Here is a 19,210-nt window from a genome sequence, read left to right on the forward strand (position 1 = left end):
TTCAATGGATTAAGCTCATGGCTGTTTCAAGTTCATGATCTTTGAAACTATTTCCAATTACAGAGCAATCCCCACAACTGCCAGCTACAAGATCCACGCATATATTCATGATTCATTTCAAAAATATAGCATAGTTCAGGAGGGCTACAAAAAAAAATTATGTAACCACTTGTCAAATATGATACTTCAGAACATTACTTCTGTTAAAATTAAGAGAATGGTCTTAAACTCTAGTGCCTCAGAAAAGCTTTGATACAGAAGTTCTCACCAAAATTACAGCATGAAGCTACACAAGACAGATGCCCACTTACAATACACCTATGCAGACATTAATACGTATTTTTAACATGAATTTTGCATAGATAGGTATTTCCCAGTGTTCTGCAGACATAGAAAAATTCTTTAGAGCAGCTGAAAGATTTACTTTTTTTTAACACTTATGTAATTTTTAAGGTATTTTAGATTTCAATTTAATGATAACAGCAGTGTAACATAACCATTGCTGCACCACAACTGCATTTAAATATACCTTCTTCTACAGGAATTGGTTTCTCCAGGAGAAAAACTGTCTGTTTCCAGTGCGTTTTGGTACACTGGGGACCAGTTGAAAACAAGACCTGCAGCAGAAGAGTTCAAGAGTTTGATTAAGAACAGCATTTTTGATATCACACAACATCAATCAATTAAACACACATGCAAATGAAGTGCTTGCTACAGCAAAAGAGACTCCCCGCCAAACACCTTGAGGCAGAATAAAACACAAAACCACCCTCATCTCCCAAAGACTTAAAATGCACAATCCCAAATACTCACCTTATTTTGACAGTTCTTCTCAAAAAAGATATCAAAATACCCAGCAATTGCCTATAAAAAGGAGTAAATGCAAATATAATAAAGGAACAGTAGTGACACTTAAGAAAAAGTCTATCAATATATACATTTATTGGGATTTCTATTCCATTTCATGCACTGAGAGAAACAAGATTAGATTTATGCTAGAAATCCTAAGTCGAAAAAATAAGCAGTCATCGCACATTTGTCGTACTTGAGAATATTCAGCCCACTGAAAATGCACTTTATTACACGCCAACTTTTAGTCTGATTTTCCACAATAACCCACACATTAACTTCAACTAGAATTTCACAGAATACAGACTTTCATATGCACAGACCCCCAAAAAGCATCAAATTCCATCCTTATCCCCTACAGCTACCACAGCCATCACTAAATTAAAACACAGCACAAGGGATTCTGCATGACATGCTCACTCTTTGCATAGCTAAACACTATTTTCCATAAAAGCTCCCTGTGAACTGAGGCAGAGCATGAACAGGCAGGGAATATTTCTCCTTCCTCTACTACACACACAGGTAAGAGACAAAAGATTCCCAAATACTTCATGCTGGCCTTTCCAGCAGTTGGTAGTTTCTAATAGTAACTCTCCATAGGATTCCTTGGAACACTTATTCTGTCCCTCCTGCCATCCCACTCCTAACCTCAAAAAAAGCCTCTCTTCAGTACATAGTTCATTAGCGGAAGAAGAAGAGAAAGAGGCACAAAATGCCCGCGCACAAAACAGTATACCAACACTATTAGTTATGCAGTCTTTTAATACTAGCCTGTTTTTTGACAGAACAGCTTTATGAGTCCCAGATGCTACTAAAAGGCATTTCTATGCCACAGTTTCACCTCTGAAATCCTGTCCATGCTCACCTTTATTTGCTTTCTACTATCTTCTACGAAAAGCAAATCAGACTAAGGCATTTATGCTTTTCTATTATGTCAGCCTTAAGAAACAACCTAGAATACAGCTTTTGAGTAACAAACTACAGCAGCTGGGGACTTCATCCCAGTGGCAGCAGGAAGGGACCCACCCTCACATCACCTACAGTACATTCAAACAAGGTATGTACCAATTCCACGATGGCAGGCCTGCTGCATGAAAACTAACTGCAAACAACTGATTATAACCTTCCTCTCACAGCATTAGTATTTTTCTCCTACTCTAGGAAACTGGTCGTTCTCAAGGGTTACAAAAGACAGTTTCTGGAGCGTGGCCTTCATACTCAGTCAGAGACAGACTATGAAAGGAAGACAAAAAATCAAATATGCTTACAAATGCAGGTAAACTGAATGGCACAAGGCTTTATCATTATGAAATATGTAAACTGAATGACAGCTAAACCATTCTGGTATTTTTCTTCTCTGGTCTAAATCCAGAACAGATTTCACCAACATTGTGGAGAACAGAGTGTGCTAAAGCACCTGTGTTTGCTCTTCAGCTAAGGGCACTTCAGAGAAGCCTTGCAAGTTTCAAATTATGATGTGGGCAAATATTCTTAAATGTAAGAAGCAAGGAGACACTGAGGGAGCTTCATGACAAATGAGCACCAGATGGTGGAAATGGTGACTCTTCCATCCCTATCGCTCATTGAGTCCTAACACTCAACGCTGAGAAATTCGTTGCCAAGTGAATCACAGCCTTGTCTCTAATACGCCTTTTTGGGTAAAGATTGAGAAGGTTTTGACAAAGTTTTATTGACCCATCAGACTGCTCTTATCAAGGCACAATCTTTTCTGTGTATTAGTCAGAGATCTACTAAGTCATAAAAATACTTTTCAGAGACCAGGTCAATACAGTTGATATGCTTACAAGTAAGACCTAGGACATGACTACTGCAGAAAGGAGAACAAGGCGGCAACAACAAAAACATAATAATTCAGAAAAAAAAAATACTGGCTTCCAGAGAAAGCAAGACTATCAAGCTACATTTTGGACAGAAAGCTAAAAGCTCCATGCAGACACACCATAGCTAAGGTGGATGCTTTTATCTATATATTTGATAGAAGAAGTAACAAAAACACACTGAGAAAACATCCTCACATTGGCATTTTTATTTTGGGAGGATGAGGTTCAGACTGGAAAGAAACCATGGGTACAAGGAAAGAAACTGTCCTCTGCTATCTGCTGCCTCTTATGCTCAGGGAAAGAAGATTTGTGCAATTTCTGTAAATGACTAGGATAAGTATCAACTTTATTTCATATATAATCAATGGTTTCCCTAACAGAAACAACCTGAAACACTGAACTTTGGCTATCTAAATCAAGAGGTAGTAAACAGTAATTATTAAACATCACAAAGACTACCTCATGCAGAGCTTCAGGGATTACAGATTTACAGATTTCAGGTGACTACAGAGAACAGGAGTTCTACGCTGATCCATTAAATTCTTTTTCTTACATTCTAAAACAGATAGATGTCCTTCAGCATTGATACTGAAAAAATTATTCAGCCAAAGGTTAAAAAAAAAAAAATGCAGACAAATATTCCAACAAAACAAATTCCACAAGTCCCATAGGATAAACCCTTGTGAACAGCTTCAAGCACACCAAAACCAAAACACACACTCTGGTGAGCTATGCCAACAGGCAGCCCCAGTCCTGCATAGCTGAATAGAAAGTATATGCTTATAGTTAAATAGATCCAGGGGAGAGTTTGAAAGATGTTTTGAAAACTCTTAAGAGCACATATTGCAGTTTCAAAATCTAATGGGTATCTTTACTAACAGATTTTCAAACCAGTTTTGAAACAACTAATAAAAACAAAACACACACATGGCTTGACCATTTTTCTTTGCAAAATTGGTTTCAACTATGTAATTTGGTTTTAATAAACATTTTAAGGCAACCTGCCATAATTTACCAATGCTGCATTTAATATCCAGATAGAAATCTCTTGCATGTGTTTTACGTCTTTGGGAAAACAAGACTTGTTTTGTTCAATTTCATAATTTGTTCAATTATGGCAGCTATTCCAGAAGCCAATTACAGCTGAGGAAATCTAGAAAGTGAAACTGCACAGATCCTGTTGCTTACGCTGTGAAACAAGAAACCAAACCAAAAGTTTAAACCTGCTATTAAACAGAAGTAGTTATTTGCCTACACCTAGGTAATAAACATAAGCTCAAGTGTATTCTAAAGCCTTCCAGTAACTTCAGCCTAAATTAACTGCCTTCTTCCTTTCCTCTTTTTGATTTTACACAGAGGATTTCAGTGATACGGTTTAGTGGTGGTCTAGGCAGCCTGGGCTAATGGTTAGACTTGACGATCTTAAAGGTCTTTTCCAACCTAGCTGATTCTAGACTGCATGTTCCCCTACGAGTAACATAACCCTTAAAAAGGCATTCAACCAAATTATGCATTATTTTCATGAGTATACTCCATTTTATTTAACAATTCATTCCACCCACTCCAATACATCTGTGTATGAAACTGAGGGTTCAAATAAAAGTTTAATGAAAAGAAAAAGGTTGGTGGTCTTCAATGCTAAAATACAGGGGGGCATGAAGGATCCCAGTGTAGCTCTAAGACCTTTCTGTAGAAAGCAAGCATGTAAGGAAGGAACACAAGTGAAAGCAAGGCCTCAAATTTACGCTTAATCTAGAAAACCTCAGCCTAATGATGAGGTAGGTCTATGTCAAAGAACAACCATTTCCTTCAGCCAATTTTACAATTTCTTCATACCAGGAAAGTTGAGAGCTTCTTACAAGCTCCCAAGCTTTGCTTTAAGCAACCTAGGAATTCAAAGGATAGACTTTTATAGCCTTATTATGATGGCCTGGTTTTATTCATGTAGCACAGATTAAGTGCAAATGCTAAAAATTAATGCCTACCATAGTATTTTAAATCCAGGGTGTACTTTTTTCATTACAGCTCAGTTTTATAGATCTTTTTGTACTCAAGCTAGTCTGCTATTAGGGGAGCCACAAAACAACTGATTTTCGAAAAATCAGTCAATGACATTGAATCTTAAAGACAGAAAGAGTTGCGGTTTGTTTTTTTTTTTGCCACGTCAAAGGCTATAGTAAAATCTCTGACACCATTTCCCAGGTCCAGAGAATAGCAATAAAGCAGAAAAAGGGTCTAGATAAAAGTCTGATGAGGAAGGGCTGAGGGAACTGAGGGCATTTAGTCTGGAGAAGGCTCAGGGGGGACCTTATCACACTCTCTACAACTATCTCAAAGGAGGATGGAGCCAGGAGGTGGCTGGTCTCTGCTCCCAAGTAACAAGTGACAGGACAAGAGGAAACAGCCTCAAGCTGCACCAGGGGAGGTTAAGGGCTGGGTATTAGGAACAATTTCTTCACTTAAGGGGTGGTCAGGCATTGGAACAGGCTGCCAAGGGTAGTGGTGGGGTCACCATCCCTGGAAGTGTTTAAGATGTATAGATGTGGCACTTACAGAATCACAGAATAGTTAAGGTTGGAAAGGACATTAAGATCATCTAGTTCCAACCCCCCTGCCATGGGCAGGGATGCCTCACACGAAACCATGTCACTCAAACCTTTTGTCCAACCTGGTCTTGAATACCGCCAGGGATGGAGCATTCACAACCTCCCTGGGCAAGCCATTCCAGGGCCTCACCACCCTTACAGTAAAGAATTTCTTCCTGATATCCAATCTAAATTTCCCCTGTTTAAGTTTGAACCCGTTACCCCTTGTCCTGTCACTACAGTCCCTAATGAAGAGTCCATCCCCAGCATCCCTATAGCCCCCCTTCAGATACTGGAAGGCTGCTATGAGGTCTCCACGCAGCCTTCTCTTCTCCAGGCTCAACAGCCCCAACTTTCTCAGCCTATCTTCATACGGGAGGTGCTCCAGTCCCCTGATCATCCTCGTGGCCCTTCTCTGGACTTGTTCCAACAGTTCCATGTCCTTTTTATGGTGAGGACACCAGAACTGCACACAAGAGTCTCACAAGAGTCTCTTGAGGTCTCACAAGAGCAGAGTAGAGGGGCAGGATCACCTCCTTCAACCTGCTGGTCACACTCCTTTTGATGCAGCCCAGGATACAGTTGGCTTTCTGGGCTGCGAGCGCCCAGAATCATTCAGGTTGCAAAAGACCTGTCTCTATGTCACTGGCAAAGTACTGGGGGATATAAAGCTGCAATACAGTTCTAGTTATTTCTCTTACCAAATGCTTTACAGAAACATTAAAATTCCTGCTTCTTCATAAGGCAGCAGGAAGGTTTCCTCAAAAGAGCTACTAAAACCTAGGATCTCAGATTGCATTACAGAAGCCTACTTCAATACTCCCAAACAGAACAGCTAAAACCCCCTAAACTAAATCATCCCCCCACCATTACCCTAAGGTACATTAGTGTAAGCCTTGCACCACTACAGAAAGGATCTGGTACCCCACATAAACAGCTTGGGAAAAGAAAAAAAATATCAAACATCTGCACAAATCAATGTTGAAATACCTGATGATACAAAACCAGCTTTAAGACTGGGTTTGGTTAATATTTTCTTTTGAGGAAATTATAGCTTCCCTTACCCTCTTGGCTTTTTTTATTTTTATTACTTGGTAGTGGCTTTATCCTGAAACTCACAACACACATCTTTAATATTTAAGCACATTCCAGTGAAATAATTTTATGAAAGTGAAGTTCAAAGCATTTTCCTTTCATTTCACTTTTGAGCACTACCACAAATAGCAGTAGCTGTAACAATCACACTCTTCTATTAAAGATGCAATACTACAAAGAAAGTAATTTCCGATGTTTACAGCTTGAAGGAAGATTAAGTCCTCCTGTAAAATTTAACACATGCAGCTAAGCAGTAAAATATAAGGGGAAAAAAAAATTATCTACAAGTGGCATACTAGAAGCAATCACAGACACAATCATATTAAAATGGAATATAGGGCTGGCCAGATTTTTATTAAAGGTGGCATCTTCCTTACAAAGAGTCAAACCTAAGAAAAGGAAGAAGCAAACAATGCCCCCATGAATTCTATACAATGTTTTATAACTATTGCTTTAGGTGCTGGGTTTTTTTGTTTGTTTTTTTTTAAATCAACGGTACAATAACAGTTATTTCCTCCACAGCAGTTTTACTCATCTTTTTGCTCCACCTTTGACAGCTCATTTACAACTTCCCCAATGACTAATCAGCAAGAACTTGAGCCTTCTCTGGAAGAATCTTTCAAGTGCCAGTTTCCTGAATACCATGAAGGAGGAAAACAAAAATAATGACTTCTAAAATGGTAATAAATAACTGCAGCTCTAGCCTCAAAGGATGTTAAATATTGGGAAACACCACAGAAATATTATCCTTCGTATTCTCCTATAAATTGCCAGGAGAAAAGCAGAGTTATAAGAACAAAATCTTCAACCCCTGAACAAAGTTTCCATATTTCCCCAGGGAACTAAGAGGGTTAAATAAAGAACTAATGAAATATTTAGGAATAGATGTACATTACAGAGACTGCAAAGCATTATCCTATACAGGTCAACAAAGAGTTTGCTCAACTAAGAACAAAATATTTCCAAAATTACAATAGCAGCTGCTAATTTCTACCCAAAATTTTGTCAAACCCAGGTTTCGATGAGGAGCTCACAAAGCAGCTTAAGGTCTTCATCCATCACTGAGGGTTTCTAAGGTGTTAATGTAAACATATGAAAACCACCCCTCGTAAATGAAGTATGTCCTCCCAGTAAGAGTCACTTGCCTTTAACGTATTTTTCTTCCCTCACACACAAATTATCTTGAGCCTATTTTTCCACCATTTATTCACGTAACATGCACCAAATATATTAAGATCACAAAAGGCTTTAACATATGTAACAGATGTGTATTAGTGCATATTATTTCAATCCTTTCACTTACAGCCCTTACTGAAATTGCAAGAGGAGCCTAAATTTTATTTCAAATATATCTGAATACTAAGGGTTTTTTTTCTGAAGAAAATGTTTGGCTGTATATGCAGTATTTTAACAGGATAAAACAAATGAGACTGTGTGACTCCTTGTGAGAACTCATAAGGGCAACCTTACCAATTCACTTAGGAACAAGGAAATTAAAAATTATTACTATTGCTATCACCTACACTGAGTCATTTATCATTCTTGCTCTTCACTAGTATCATGTTCCAACAGTGAGTGGCTACAACAAATACAATTAGCCAGCTGGCCACAGAAGTGGGAGATAATGTGCTTTTGATGGAGTTTATCCAAGCATGGAGATGGAATGTTTGTCATCCACACAGCAGAGTTGCTGCATTTTTTATCCCAAGGAAAAGAAACCCCTCACGCAATGATTTTGTGTTTTAAAGAGACCAAGAATCTGGAGATCTCTGTAGAAGAGGCTACCAACAACTACACAGATGAGAAAGACAAATCCTGCATTCTAACATGATAAAGTAGTCTTTCATTTAAACAGAAATCAGGCATTTAAGGTGTGTTTAACCACGGTACTCAAAGCCAGATTTCCAATTAGCTTACAAAATTTAGTTTCTCACTTAATGTTGCAATTAAAGATTAGTATCCTAATGCTTACTGGTGGCTCCCAAATGGAAAATTTGGTATTAAGAAATTAAACTGTCTAACACTTAAGAAAATTCTAACAAGCAAAGATTTTCCTTAGACAAAATATTTTTCTCCAGTCAACTCAACTTCCTTTCTCCTCCTAAAGGTTTTAATACATCAGTCACGTCCTCTGGTTCATTATCCTTCTTTCACCCGCTTCCTCCCTCCCACTTTTTATACACATCCACTGCTCTTTGACAACATCTCCTGGGAGCAATGAAGAGATACTGCCATTTTCCTCCCAGGGGATATTTTTATTCAGCTAGGAAAGATCAACCTTGATGGACTCACAGGGGAAATGCTCACAGACAAAAGAGGAAGTTTGTCAATTGATTTCTACACTGAGGGTAATCATCATTATATGTTATCTCAAAAGCTCACACAGTGATCAAACTCAGAATACAATTAATGGAATATTTTCCTAGCAGCATCTACTAACTGATATTAGCCAGATGTCTCATTAAAATCAGCAGTGACAAACCCTAGCTCTTTCTTAGGAAAATGCACTTTTGCAGGCTAATTAAATCTATTTTTGGCCATTATCTTTTGCAAGACTGAAATCAAGGCAACTTGCCCTAGAAGTGCTTTGAAACAATTTCATATAATGATTCTGTGCAACCATTTTATGCTTTGTAAACCTTCAGTCTTTGAAGCCTAAATAATGATAGATAAACTTACTGCTAAAAATACTGTTTTGTGATGTACCACAAGAGGAATAAAGGAAAAGTCAGTAGGAAGAACATATGCTCTACAAAAAGCCTTGACACCCCTCACCAATAAGTCCTAAGCACAACATAAGGTCACACTTAAAATGTTTATTTTTCACTCAATCTTTATATATTTCTCAGGTTTGATAGCAATTTTTTTTTTCCTGAAGACCTATTTAATTGAACACCTGGAAGAAAACCCCTATTTGGAGCATTAAGCTTTTTTTTTTTTAAGGATACGACTCAATAAATGCATTACAGGATCATCTGCAATACCCTTAGGATATACCTACAGAGAGACATCAGGCTGATCTGTTATGAGAATGACTTAATTACTTTGCTAGGATAGGCTTTTTTGATCATATAAAAGTATAAGAGTTAATTTAAAATATTTTACAGATGGAAGGACAGACAACTCAGGTATGAGTCAATTAACACTATGATCTTACATTTTGGGAATTGCATAGTTCTTCTGTTTTGTGGATGCTCATCGCTAATTCTAGGCATTTATGTCCTTAGTCTATTTATCTAAAACCAGAAAACAGTTATCCTGTTGCCTTCTGAACTGCAGGGTTTTTGAACAACTTGTACAATTAAATGCCACTATCATGCAACCAGATAATTAGCCAAGAGGTCAGACTAGCAATAATTGTGATGTCTAGAAAGAAGTACCTATTTCAGCACTTGCATTATCAATTTTCAGGAAGTAAAAGGTTTGTACTACAAACAGACAAAATGGAGAGGGGAAAAAAAAAATCCAAAGATGAGCAAAAGGTGGGTGACAAGGCCCAAAGGTCAGCCTTGAGATTAGGCTAGTCTTTCTGTGCTCTTTTCAGACAAGGAACAGAAAAAAACCCTCTGTTCCTAACTCTGCCAGGAGAAGCTTTCCCACAGTCTTTATGAAATCCTCTCAGAAGCGTTCACCAGAACGGTTTACAAGAACAGAAATAACGTATGGGGAAAATCAAGAAGAGGTCAACTTCTCTGCTGAGACTAATTTGAAAAGTCAACTGAAAGTCATGGCTCCTTTGTTTTCTAATGCTGCTATCAAAATAACGTTAGATGCAGCAGAAAATGAAGCACTGAGTGTTGGACTTCATGATTTTTATGGGTCCCTTCCAACTTCAAAAATTCTATTATTCTAAAGGAAAAAATCAAACACCAAAACAAAACAAAATCCCAAAGTGACCAAGGCTAAAATAACGTCAGATTTTAGTTAACATCCTACTACAGAAATAAGTGCAGCTTCTCCTGCCTGAGAGATCCTGGCAGTGTTCCAAGCCATAATCAAGGCAAATGTGGTAATGAGTTGGTAAAATGACTGCATTATGGCTCCAATTCCTGTCAGCTTTTACAACAAACCACGTTGTCACCACAGATGTGCAAACGGGTTGATGGGAGGAAGCAACAGACCCCAACACAGCTAATGCCTCCAGAGCTGTCAGCTAAACGTTCAGCTCTTCAACAATTACACTGTGTACTCCAACTAGATGAGACCACAACTCTTTTGTCCCACCACCACGCACCTAAGTTTTCCACTTGCTTGGGTTTGAAGAACAGACCACATACAAAAGGAATGCTACTCCTGATGGCAACACATGTCTATAAAGTTGGCTTTGTTATTAATGGCAACACTAGGAATGAGACAATCAAATCTGCTTCCACACTGTTATGGCACAAAAAGGGCTGAGAAAAATTTTTGGTTGCAAGCTAAAAAAGCCTGATATGTACAAGTATAACATTTCAATTTCTTCTTTTTTTTTTTATAAAATACTTTGTAAATAAAGCAAAAATATTTTTAAATGCTCATTTTTTAAAAAAGGCAAAAATCAGCACAGACATGTATCAAAAGCTAGAATTTTGGGAAATAAAACCAGCTTTCTCTTTCTGTGCCAACAGAACAACAAAACATGGATGCAAACAAGAAATACATCAAATGTTATTTTCAAAGGACAAACTGCAATCCTAAAGCATCTCCTAAAAATCTCAATATAAATAATGGGCTTTTATTGTTCATTTACTGCAAGGTTAGGCAGCCTGATATGATGGATGAACTGCCAACTCCCAACTAAACTTCTCCAATCCATCAAAGAAAAAGTAGAAATTTCACTCAAAGTGTCAATAAACCTAAATCATGAAGTGCAAAATACTTCACAGAGTTCTGATCATTTTTTAGGACCTGCATTCACTGCGAAATTGCAGAAACATTGTTTTTCCCTCACTTCCCTCCCCTTCTCCCTGCAAGGTGCACATCTTGATTTATAAGTCAATGATACCACAGATTGATAGAACAGAAATGAAGTTTTTTTGCAAAGGTTTAATGCTAAGGAAAATGATGTCTACAAAAGAAGCTATTTTACTCTACCCAAAAGCCAAAAAAGATCGCCAAGATTTTGTAAATCAGATATTCAAAAGTGGCTGTATTAAAAAAATTAACTCAGGGCTGCAACTGGAGCTTTGCAATCAAAGCTGATGCTGCCCTGAGGCAACTAGAATGATTCTATGACAACTAAAACCAGGAGATACATAGCAGCGTGAACCAGCACACAGACCCATCAAAAAACAGGTATTACATTGTTTGACATAGATACCCAAGACTGCAATACTTAACTAATTACATCATACAGCAACGTGGTGTCCCTGCCCATGGCAGGGGGGTTGGAACTAGATAATCTTAACATCCTTTCCAACCCTAACTATTCTATGATTCTACGATTCTATGTTCTTTGTGTCCGCATCAGAGGAGGCCTGCGTTTCTTCTTCTTCTTATATACATACAAAAGACAAATAAAACAGCTGTAGCAGACTTACCACGATATATTAAAAATCAGCTACCCCTTTGGACTTGATTCTGTGACATGCTGCAGCATAAAACTAAGCATGAAGCTCTCAGGTGAAGTATCACTGAAACCTAGACTACAAAAATTTGAGTTTCTACTGCAGATCTCAGAGCCTAACACCTTTTGTCAAATTTGATGAGGATAGTTGAATGAATTGGTAGAAAGCATTTATAATTGATGTTGAATGTAAAAGCATATTAGTGCAATCATAAAAATCTTTGAAATTAGGTCATCCTGCCTTTGCTTATCATTTAGTGTTTAAAAACTCAATGCATTACTTTAATCCAAACACCCAGACTCTCTCATCTGTACCTCATCTTTATCACAACTGCCCTGCCTAATGGTAGTAATACAAATATCCTTCTATTTGATTATTTTCTTCCTTATTCCAACAAAGAAAGCAAGCTGTGCATCTTAAATCAAAAAGGAATCCTCACATAGGTACCCATCTGTACACTTCTAAATACACATCTACAACAAATACACATCTAAAAACTTATATTTATGTAAGAATATCTAATTTGTTTTTGCTCTAAAGACATTCATGTCATTTTTATTTCAAAAGTCACTCCCCCTCCCCTACATGAAGTATGCTAAGTAAAAACATTTTGGTATATTCATTGACTTAAGCCTGAAAACTGGAACCTAAGCCACACAACATAAATTGCATGGGCCTTCCCAGAAAAAAACAGCAGGGCACATTTTTCATTAATCCAAAACACCAGGTACTGAACGACCAAAAAAAAAAAAAAAAAAAAAGCTGCAAAATGAATGTGCATTTATGTAAATTCAGCGTGAGCAACATAGGCACAACTTCTCTGGAGTGTTTGAAAGATGCCCTTGTGCTGAGTTTTCATTTAATTCTAATGCCCAGACTGAAAACTTTTTCCTTTTCTTCCATTTCATAATGACTAGTGTTTGATAAACAAATAATTGATCAGTCTCAGATTTGTTCCAGATTCTTTACTTAATTTAATGCAACACTCTAATACTTGCCTTGAAACCTTCATTTTCACGGTACGGAGGTGTACTGTAATACTGTCAATAATACTAAAAATAAGCTTGTGTATGCTGCAACTAGAACTCCCCTCCCATCAAATTTCAAAGCCTTTCTAGACTTAGTGTCCTTTTGAACATAAGTCACATTAACTGCCATCAAGTAAAAATACTAACTTGCATGAAATAAATAAAATAAATGCAGTAAACCCTCCGGTTATCAGATTCAGATTCTAGTGTTCTATTTGCTCCCCCTCAGTTTTCACATGTAAAGTTCATCAACTTTCCTGTTTGAAAAACTGAGTTTGCCATAGGAGCTGCTAAATGTTTATTGTCGGAGCTGTAGTCTACCTTGTCCTTATGTTGTTTTTCACTTTTTACCAAACACAGAAAAGCTCTTCTGAGAATAGTGCCCATGTCATTCTTGAGCACAGTGGTAACAAGATGTCTGAACAGAAACCTCTTCTTTCAGAGAATGGGCTAGATAACAAAACAGTACTAAGGCTCCTCATCTTTCCCTTTCCTCATGTACCTGCATTATACTGTAACATTACTACTGGAGTTTTACATTTATCTCTCTTTACAAGAGCTCATTTGACACCTCTGTACCATGGAAATGAAGGTTTCAAGGCAAGGACTGATCATAAATGAAGCATAATTAATGCGCTATTAGTCCAATGTGATATTGACCATACATGAAAAAAATAAAATTGTCTTACCGTACACTTTGTGCTCGTTGTGATGGTCAGGGTGAAATCTGAAGAGAATTCTAAGTCTGGAGTGGATGCAGTATTACAGTCAACATGCTGTTGAAAGAAGTAATACAATTCTGTCAGTGCTAAATTTAGAGACCTTCCTTTGGATGAAGGTTGCTCACATAATGAGACAACTTCTTGAGGGCAATACTAATTCAGCTCTGAAAAATGGGAAGAGGCTTAAAACCCACTTAATCCTGTCGGCACACTGACAACCTAAAACACCCCTTCCCAAAATGCCAGCACTAACAGGCACTTGGACTAGTAGCACTACGGAGCCAAGTGTAGTAGCTCACTTCTTTCAAGACAATTGCTTGATGACAGCTGCCCACTGGTAAAATCAAGTCATATTCACCGGCATCTTCACCCGTTTTACTCCTTGTTCATACAGCCACATGGCAGAATACAGTATCAAAAGTGATACAGGCTCAATCTGGGCTTTTCTGATTTGCCAGGTTAATGTAGTATTGATCATGGAATAATTGAAAGGGACCTCTGGAAATCACAGTCTACAGCAGGGTCAGCTAGAGCAGGTTGCTCAGAACCATGTCCAAATAGCTCCTGAATACCTCTACGGACAGATTCCACAACTTCTCTGGGCAACCTGTGACACACTGTTCAATTGCCCTCAGAGTAAAATACCATTTCCTGATCTTTCAAGACAACTGCCTGTAGCTCAACCTGTGCCCCTTGTTTCTTGACCTGCCACTGAGAATCACTGAGAAGAATCTGGCCCTACCTTCTCCACTTTCCACCACCATGAGGCATTTATATGCACTGATAAGGTCCTTCCACTAGATCAGGTTGCTCAAAGCCCTGTCCAACCTGGCCTTGAGCACTGCCAAGGATGGGGCAGCCACAGCTTTGCAACCTGTGCCAGTGCCTCACCAGCCTCACAGGGAAGAGCTTCTTCCTGTTATCTAAATCTCTGCTTTGTCAGTTTAAAGCCATCCCCCCTTGTCCTGTTACTACATGCTCCTGTCAAACCTCCTCTTCAGGTTTCCTGTCAGCCCCTTTTGGCACTAGAAGCTGCTCTCAGATCTTCTTGGAGCCGCCTCTTCTCCAGGCTGAACAAGCCCAGCTCCCTCAGCCTGTCAAACTCTTCTCAGAGAAGCTGCTTTCCAGCCAGTAGACCTTCAGCCCCTGTTGATGAGTGGGGTTATTCTTCCCTCCCCTCAGCAGGATTATGCATTGCCCTTTGGCTGCCCCGAGCTTTTTGCACAGGACAACCACTGGCCCATTTCTCCAGCCTCTGGATGCCCTCCTGAATAATAGCACAACCATGAGGTGTATGAGTATGTGAAATATCAAAGTGATGCAACCGAGCAGAAAAGCCAAGAGGCAGAGAACTGCTTTGCTATTTTGAATTTAACACAAAACACAGCATATCCAGGATAACAGTGGTAACGTTGCAATGTGCATTTCAATATAAAAATCAGACTTTGTAGAGTGCAATTAGCTTCGATTTTCAGTTGTTCATAAAAATTACACCACAATTTTTTTTTCCACTGTATGAAGTTCTTTAGCTTATGTACTCAGTTAAAATCACAGCATCATAGAATAGTTAGGATTGGAAAGGACATTAAGATGATCTAGCTCCCCCCCGGCCATGGGCAAGAGATGCCTCACCCTATACCATGTCACCCAAGGCTCCAACCAACCTGGCCTTGAACACTGTCAGGGATGGAGCATTTACCACTTCTTTGTGCAACCCGTTCCAGTGCCTCACCACCTCCACAGTAAAGACCTTCTTCCTTGTATCTAATCTCAACCCATTCACCCTTGTCCTATCACTACAGTCCCTGATGAAGAATTCCTCTCCAGCACTCCTGTAGGCCCCTCAGATATTGGAAGGCTGATGCTTTATTCAAGAATGCCATATAATGCTGAATATAATATCACAACTATAATTAATAAATATTTCTTGATGCTGCTTTGTCTTTCCTTAAACAAAGTTTTGCTTCCTGAGAAGTTACACTATAAACTATATAAAACAAGCAGCAGCTAATCAGAGCAAACACACTAAAATATCTTCTGTAATAATCATATGATAAATTGGAACCTTTTAAAACTTTTCCTTAAAAATATAATCCATTTGCTTTGTGGAATGGCTACTGATTAAAACAGTTTACCTGTAATGCCACTTTGCTCAACTCATTAATTTTACTCCTTTGTACTGTAACTTCAGCAAACAAGTTCATGCATTGACTTTGGGCTATTTTAAAAACTCTGACTGCTACCCGAGTACAAAAGCATTAAGAAACAAAGTGATGGAAACTGCTGCACGATGACACAATTTGCAAATCACATAAACCTGAGCTGGAGAGTGACTGCTCATCATGGCACATAATCGAAAGGGGCATTATCAGCTCATAGACCTCATTTGGCACATTAAACCAATTATCAACATTTTCCAGGTTAAAATGTTGTTCATTTGTTTGCCTAACAAACAGAGCTTAACTCATCCCTACAGCTGCTTATTTGCAGTACCATATACGTTCTTCATTTTCTGTATACCAAACTTGACCTATTTGAAAGAAGTATTCAACTACACTACCACTTGAATTAGAACATGTAAAATGTTATTAAAATGCCAGGTGAGAAAGCCTATGCCTCACTCATTGCACAAACCTGTCAGATGGCTAATAATTACAGCCTTAGACTCTTCACAGAGTCACGGAATGGTTTGGGGTGGAAGGGATGGTTAAGGATTGTCTAGCTCCAACCCCCTGCCACAGGCAGGGACACCTTCCATTAGACCAGGTTGCTCCAAGTCCCATCCAGCCTGGCCTTGAACACTTCCAGGGACAGGGCAGTCACAGCTTCTCTGGGCAACCTGTGCCAGTGCCTCACCACCCCCACATGGAAGAACTTTTTCCTTATATCTGATCTAAATCTCTCCTGTCGGGTTAAAGCCATTCCTCCTTGTCCTGTCACTACTTGCTCTTCTTAATCTGTGTTTTGTCTGTACCTCTATTTTGTGCACATTCATTCACTAATGGTGGAATTTATCTTCACTATAATGACAGGTCTGCAAAATATATTCCAACAACTGACTTGATCACTTGACCCTCTCCTTACACTCAAGGAAAACAGACACTTGTAAGCCTTAAGCCACAGAACCTATTACAGGTGTCCTGTAAAAAAAAGAAGTAGAGATGCATAAGGAAGCTAAAGTAGTTACTCAAGTTAAAGAAGTATTAGTCTCAGCACTTCCTATATTTGACTGCCCAATTAAAAAAAATAAAAAATAAAAAAGGAAATTTAAACTTTAAAATCTTCCCTGTAATCAAATTATAGACAAGAAAAGCTTAAACAATAACTTGTGTCAGGATATACTTACACCAAAACTGTACTTGACCCATTACTGCTTTTGTGGGCAGGACTGACAACTGACCACACCAAGTAGTTTCTACACTGGAAGAGACCTCAGTAATGGTTTCAAGTTCAGTGATAAATTACACAAATCTATTTTCTTCTATATCAAAGTAACATAGGAATGCATTTAAATAGAAATTACCTGTTTACTAAAGTGGTAATTCCCATTGAAGGAAGGGCAGTAATAGTACTGCTTTAAGTGTATTACAATAGAAAAGTAACTGTATGAATAATAATTAGAATACCATTGTGGCAGAAAATCTTGATTTATAATAGACCCTCTTTCAATTTTATCTGACCTGTTCCAAAGTCCATCAGAATTGCAAACTAGTCAGTGTTTTGGAATTACATCTTATCATGTAAGTGTTCTCTCATATGAAGCACTATCAACTTTGCTGCTATTCCCCGTGACAAAGCTGCTATAAAAAAAGGACACCGCAGAAAAGCAAGCATAAAATTAATTCAATTAGTATTGCAGAAACTAACATTGCATTTTCAGACATGGTTGCTCTATTGGATGAAGTTATGCAACTCAGTACACGAACTGAACTGAAAAGGGAAGCAAAGTAAAAGAAAATTCTACATTCCATGTTGTGGAGGGTTTTTTTGGTATAGTTTAAATTTCAGTGACACAACTTGTAACTTAAATGCAAGTTTGGGTTTGGATAGAACAAAATTTAAAACAGAGCAATCTAAATGTGGGAATGCTACTTTATTAAGAGCTCAAACTTGCTAAAACAAAGGCAATTAATGAGTCTTCCAGTCTTAACACCAAGAACCTTACTGCACTTGTAGTATTTTGAAGATGCCAAAATTTGTGTGCATGCGTATTTTTTATCCTCTCCTCCGTAAAAAGAGGGAACTTCTAATCTGCCTTCTACACATTTAAGAAGTATGGTACCTTAATGACACTGGCGGTAGATATCACTGTGTTTGGATCCAGCACTTCCACAAAAGCTTCTGGAATTACAGCCTTCTTCATACAAGACATGTCAAAGCCATATACATCTTCCCAGAAAAGTAGCTTGTCTGCATGTTTCTTCATGTCTCCAACAGCTACTAGACTAATGGTGCACATGTCAGGATAAACTGCAACAAAAGAAACAGATTAGCGATTTTTTTATTTTATGTATGCATAAAGAGGACTTTTTCTTCTTTTTCTTTTCTCTAAGTGAGCAACATCTTAAAAGAACAAATAATTTTTCTCAGCTCTTGGACAAGATACTTTCTACTACTTTATTTTCTGGAGTCCCACTTGTCCACAGAAGAGACTAGAAACTGAAACTCAGTTTTCCCGCATTACTCAAGTATTTCCTCTTCATGACAAAAGATCTTTCCAGTTGAATCCCTCTGCTAGGAAATGACTGGAAACTTGATGCCTGAAGAAAGTAACTTAGAACATACTATTCTGGCTTATATATGGAGACTGACATAAAATGTGTTTAATAACTGTAGAGCCAAAGGAAAATTCAGATGAGAGCTTTGCAATAACAAGAAACCTCTGTGAAAATACCCTATTTCCAGAAAAGCACAAATATACTCACTCAAGAATTTTATTCCTGTTCCTTACCAGCTCTAGCTGGTACTTGCCTTACAACTTAAAAAAATATTTTTGAGTACTGGAAAAGATTAACAACTCTTCTATCTGCATCTGAAGAATATGGAAGTGACCCAACAGAGAATAACTTCCTTGTCAATTCTCCCCACAGCTTTAGGATGACCGCTATCATTCTTACACTATCTTCACACTTCTCCCAAGAATATCTTCAGAACAAGTACGCTTTACAGCTTTTCCAAATGGCAGTGCAAGATTGACATTTGCCTTTTTGACTGCTGCCTAGAGCAAAGCCAGTCAATCCCTTAGCAATCTCTATCCACTGCTGACTAGAAAAGACGCAAAGAACAGCTGCTATGAACATGGCAGTCTACAGCATTATCAAACAGTAAGAGAAGCCCAATTTATATTCAGATAGTTTCTTTCCACAAAGAAATTCCAATGTTTTGGGTTGAGTTTTAAAGCCTCTAAAAGTCACATACATTGAATCCTTGAGCTGGCTTCAGAGCAAACTGCCTAATAATAAACACTTTATTTTTTTTTTTATTGATACACGAGTTTGTCTGTGTTGATAAAATTGAAGCTAAGTTTCTCTTTTTTTCTCCCCA

General features: G+C 38.2%; 1 protein-coding gene across 5 annotated transcripts in view; it reads right to left on the reverse strand.

Annotated features, from left to right (window-relative positions):
- Window positions 1-19,210, reverse strand: part of PRMT3 (protein arginine methyltransferase 3) — a 64,479-nt gene that overhangs the window by 10,873 nt on the left and 34,396 nt on the right. For 4 of the 5 annotated variants that reach the window (XR_009743324.1, XR_009743325.1, XR_009743327.1 and 1 more), the window contains 4 exons: window positions 17,949-18,136; window positions 13,634-13,720; window positions 814-864; window positions 530-617 (listed from right to left, as the gene is read on the reverse strand). Coding sequence is in view for 1 of the 5 variants with exons in the window: in XM_061453086.1 (XP_061309070.1) it covers window positions 530-617; window positions 814-864; window positions 13,634-13,720; window positions 17,949-18,136 (414 nt within the window). In the remaining 4 variants the exon portion in view is untranslated. The remainder of the gene's footprint in view (window positions 1-529; window positions 618-813; window positions 865-13,633; window positions 13,721-17,948; window positions 18,137-19,210) is intronic. The other variant, XR_009743326.1, reaches the window with a different exon arrangement.

This window comes from Pezoporus flaviventris, unplaced genomic scaffold, assembly GCF_033815535.1.
Source record: "Pezoporus flaviventris isolate CSIRO_AGI_PZ_B2104156 unplaced genomic scaffold, CSIRO_AGI_Pfla_v1 ptg000014l, whole genome shotgun sequence".
NCBI classification, from domain to species: Eukaryota; Metazoa; Chordata; class Aves; order Psittaciformes; family Psittacidae; genus Pezoporus; species Pezoporus flaviventris.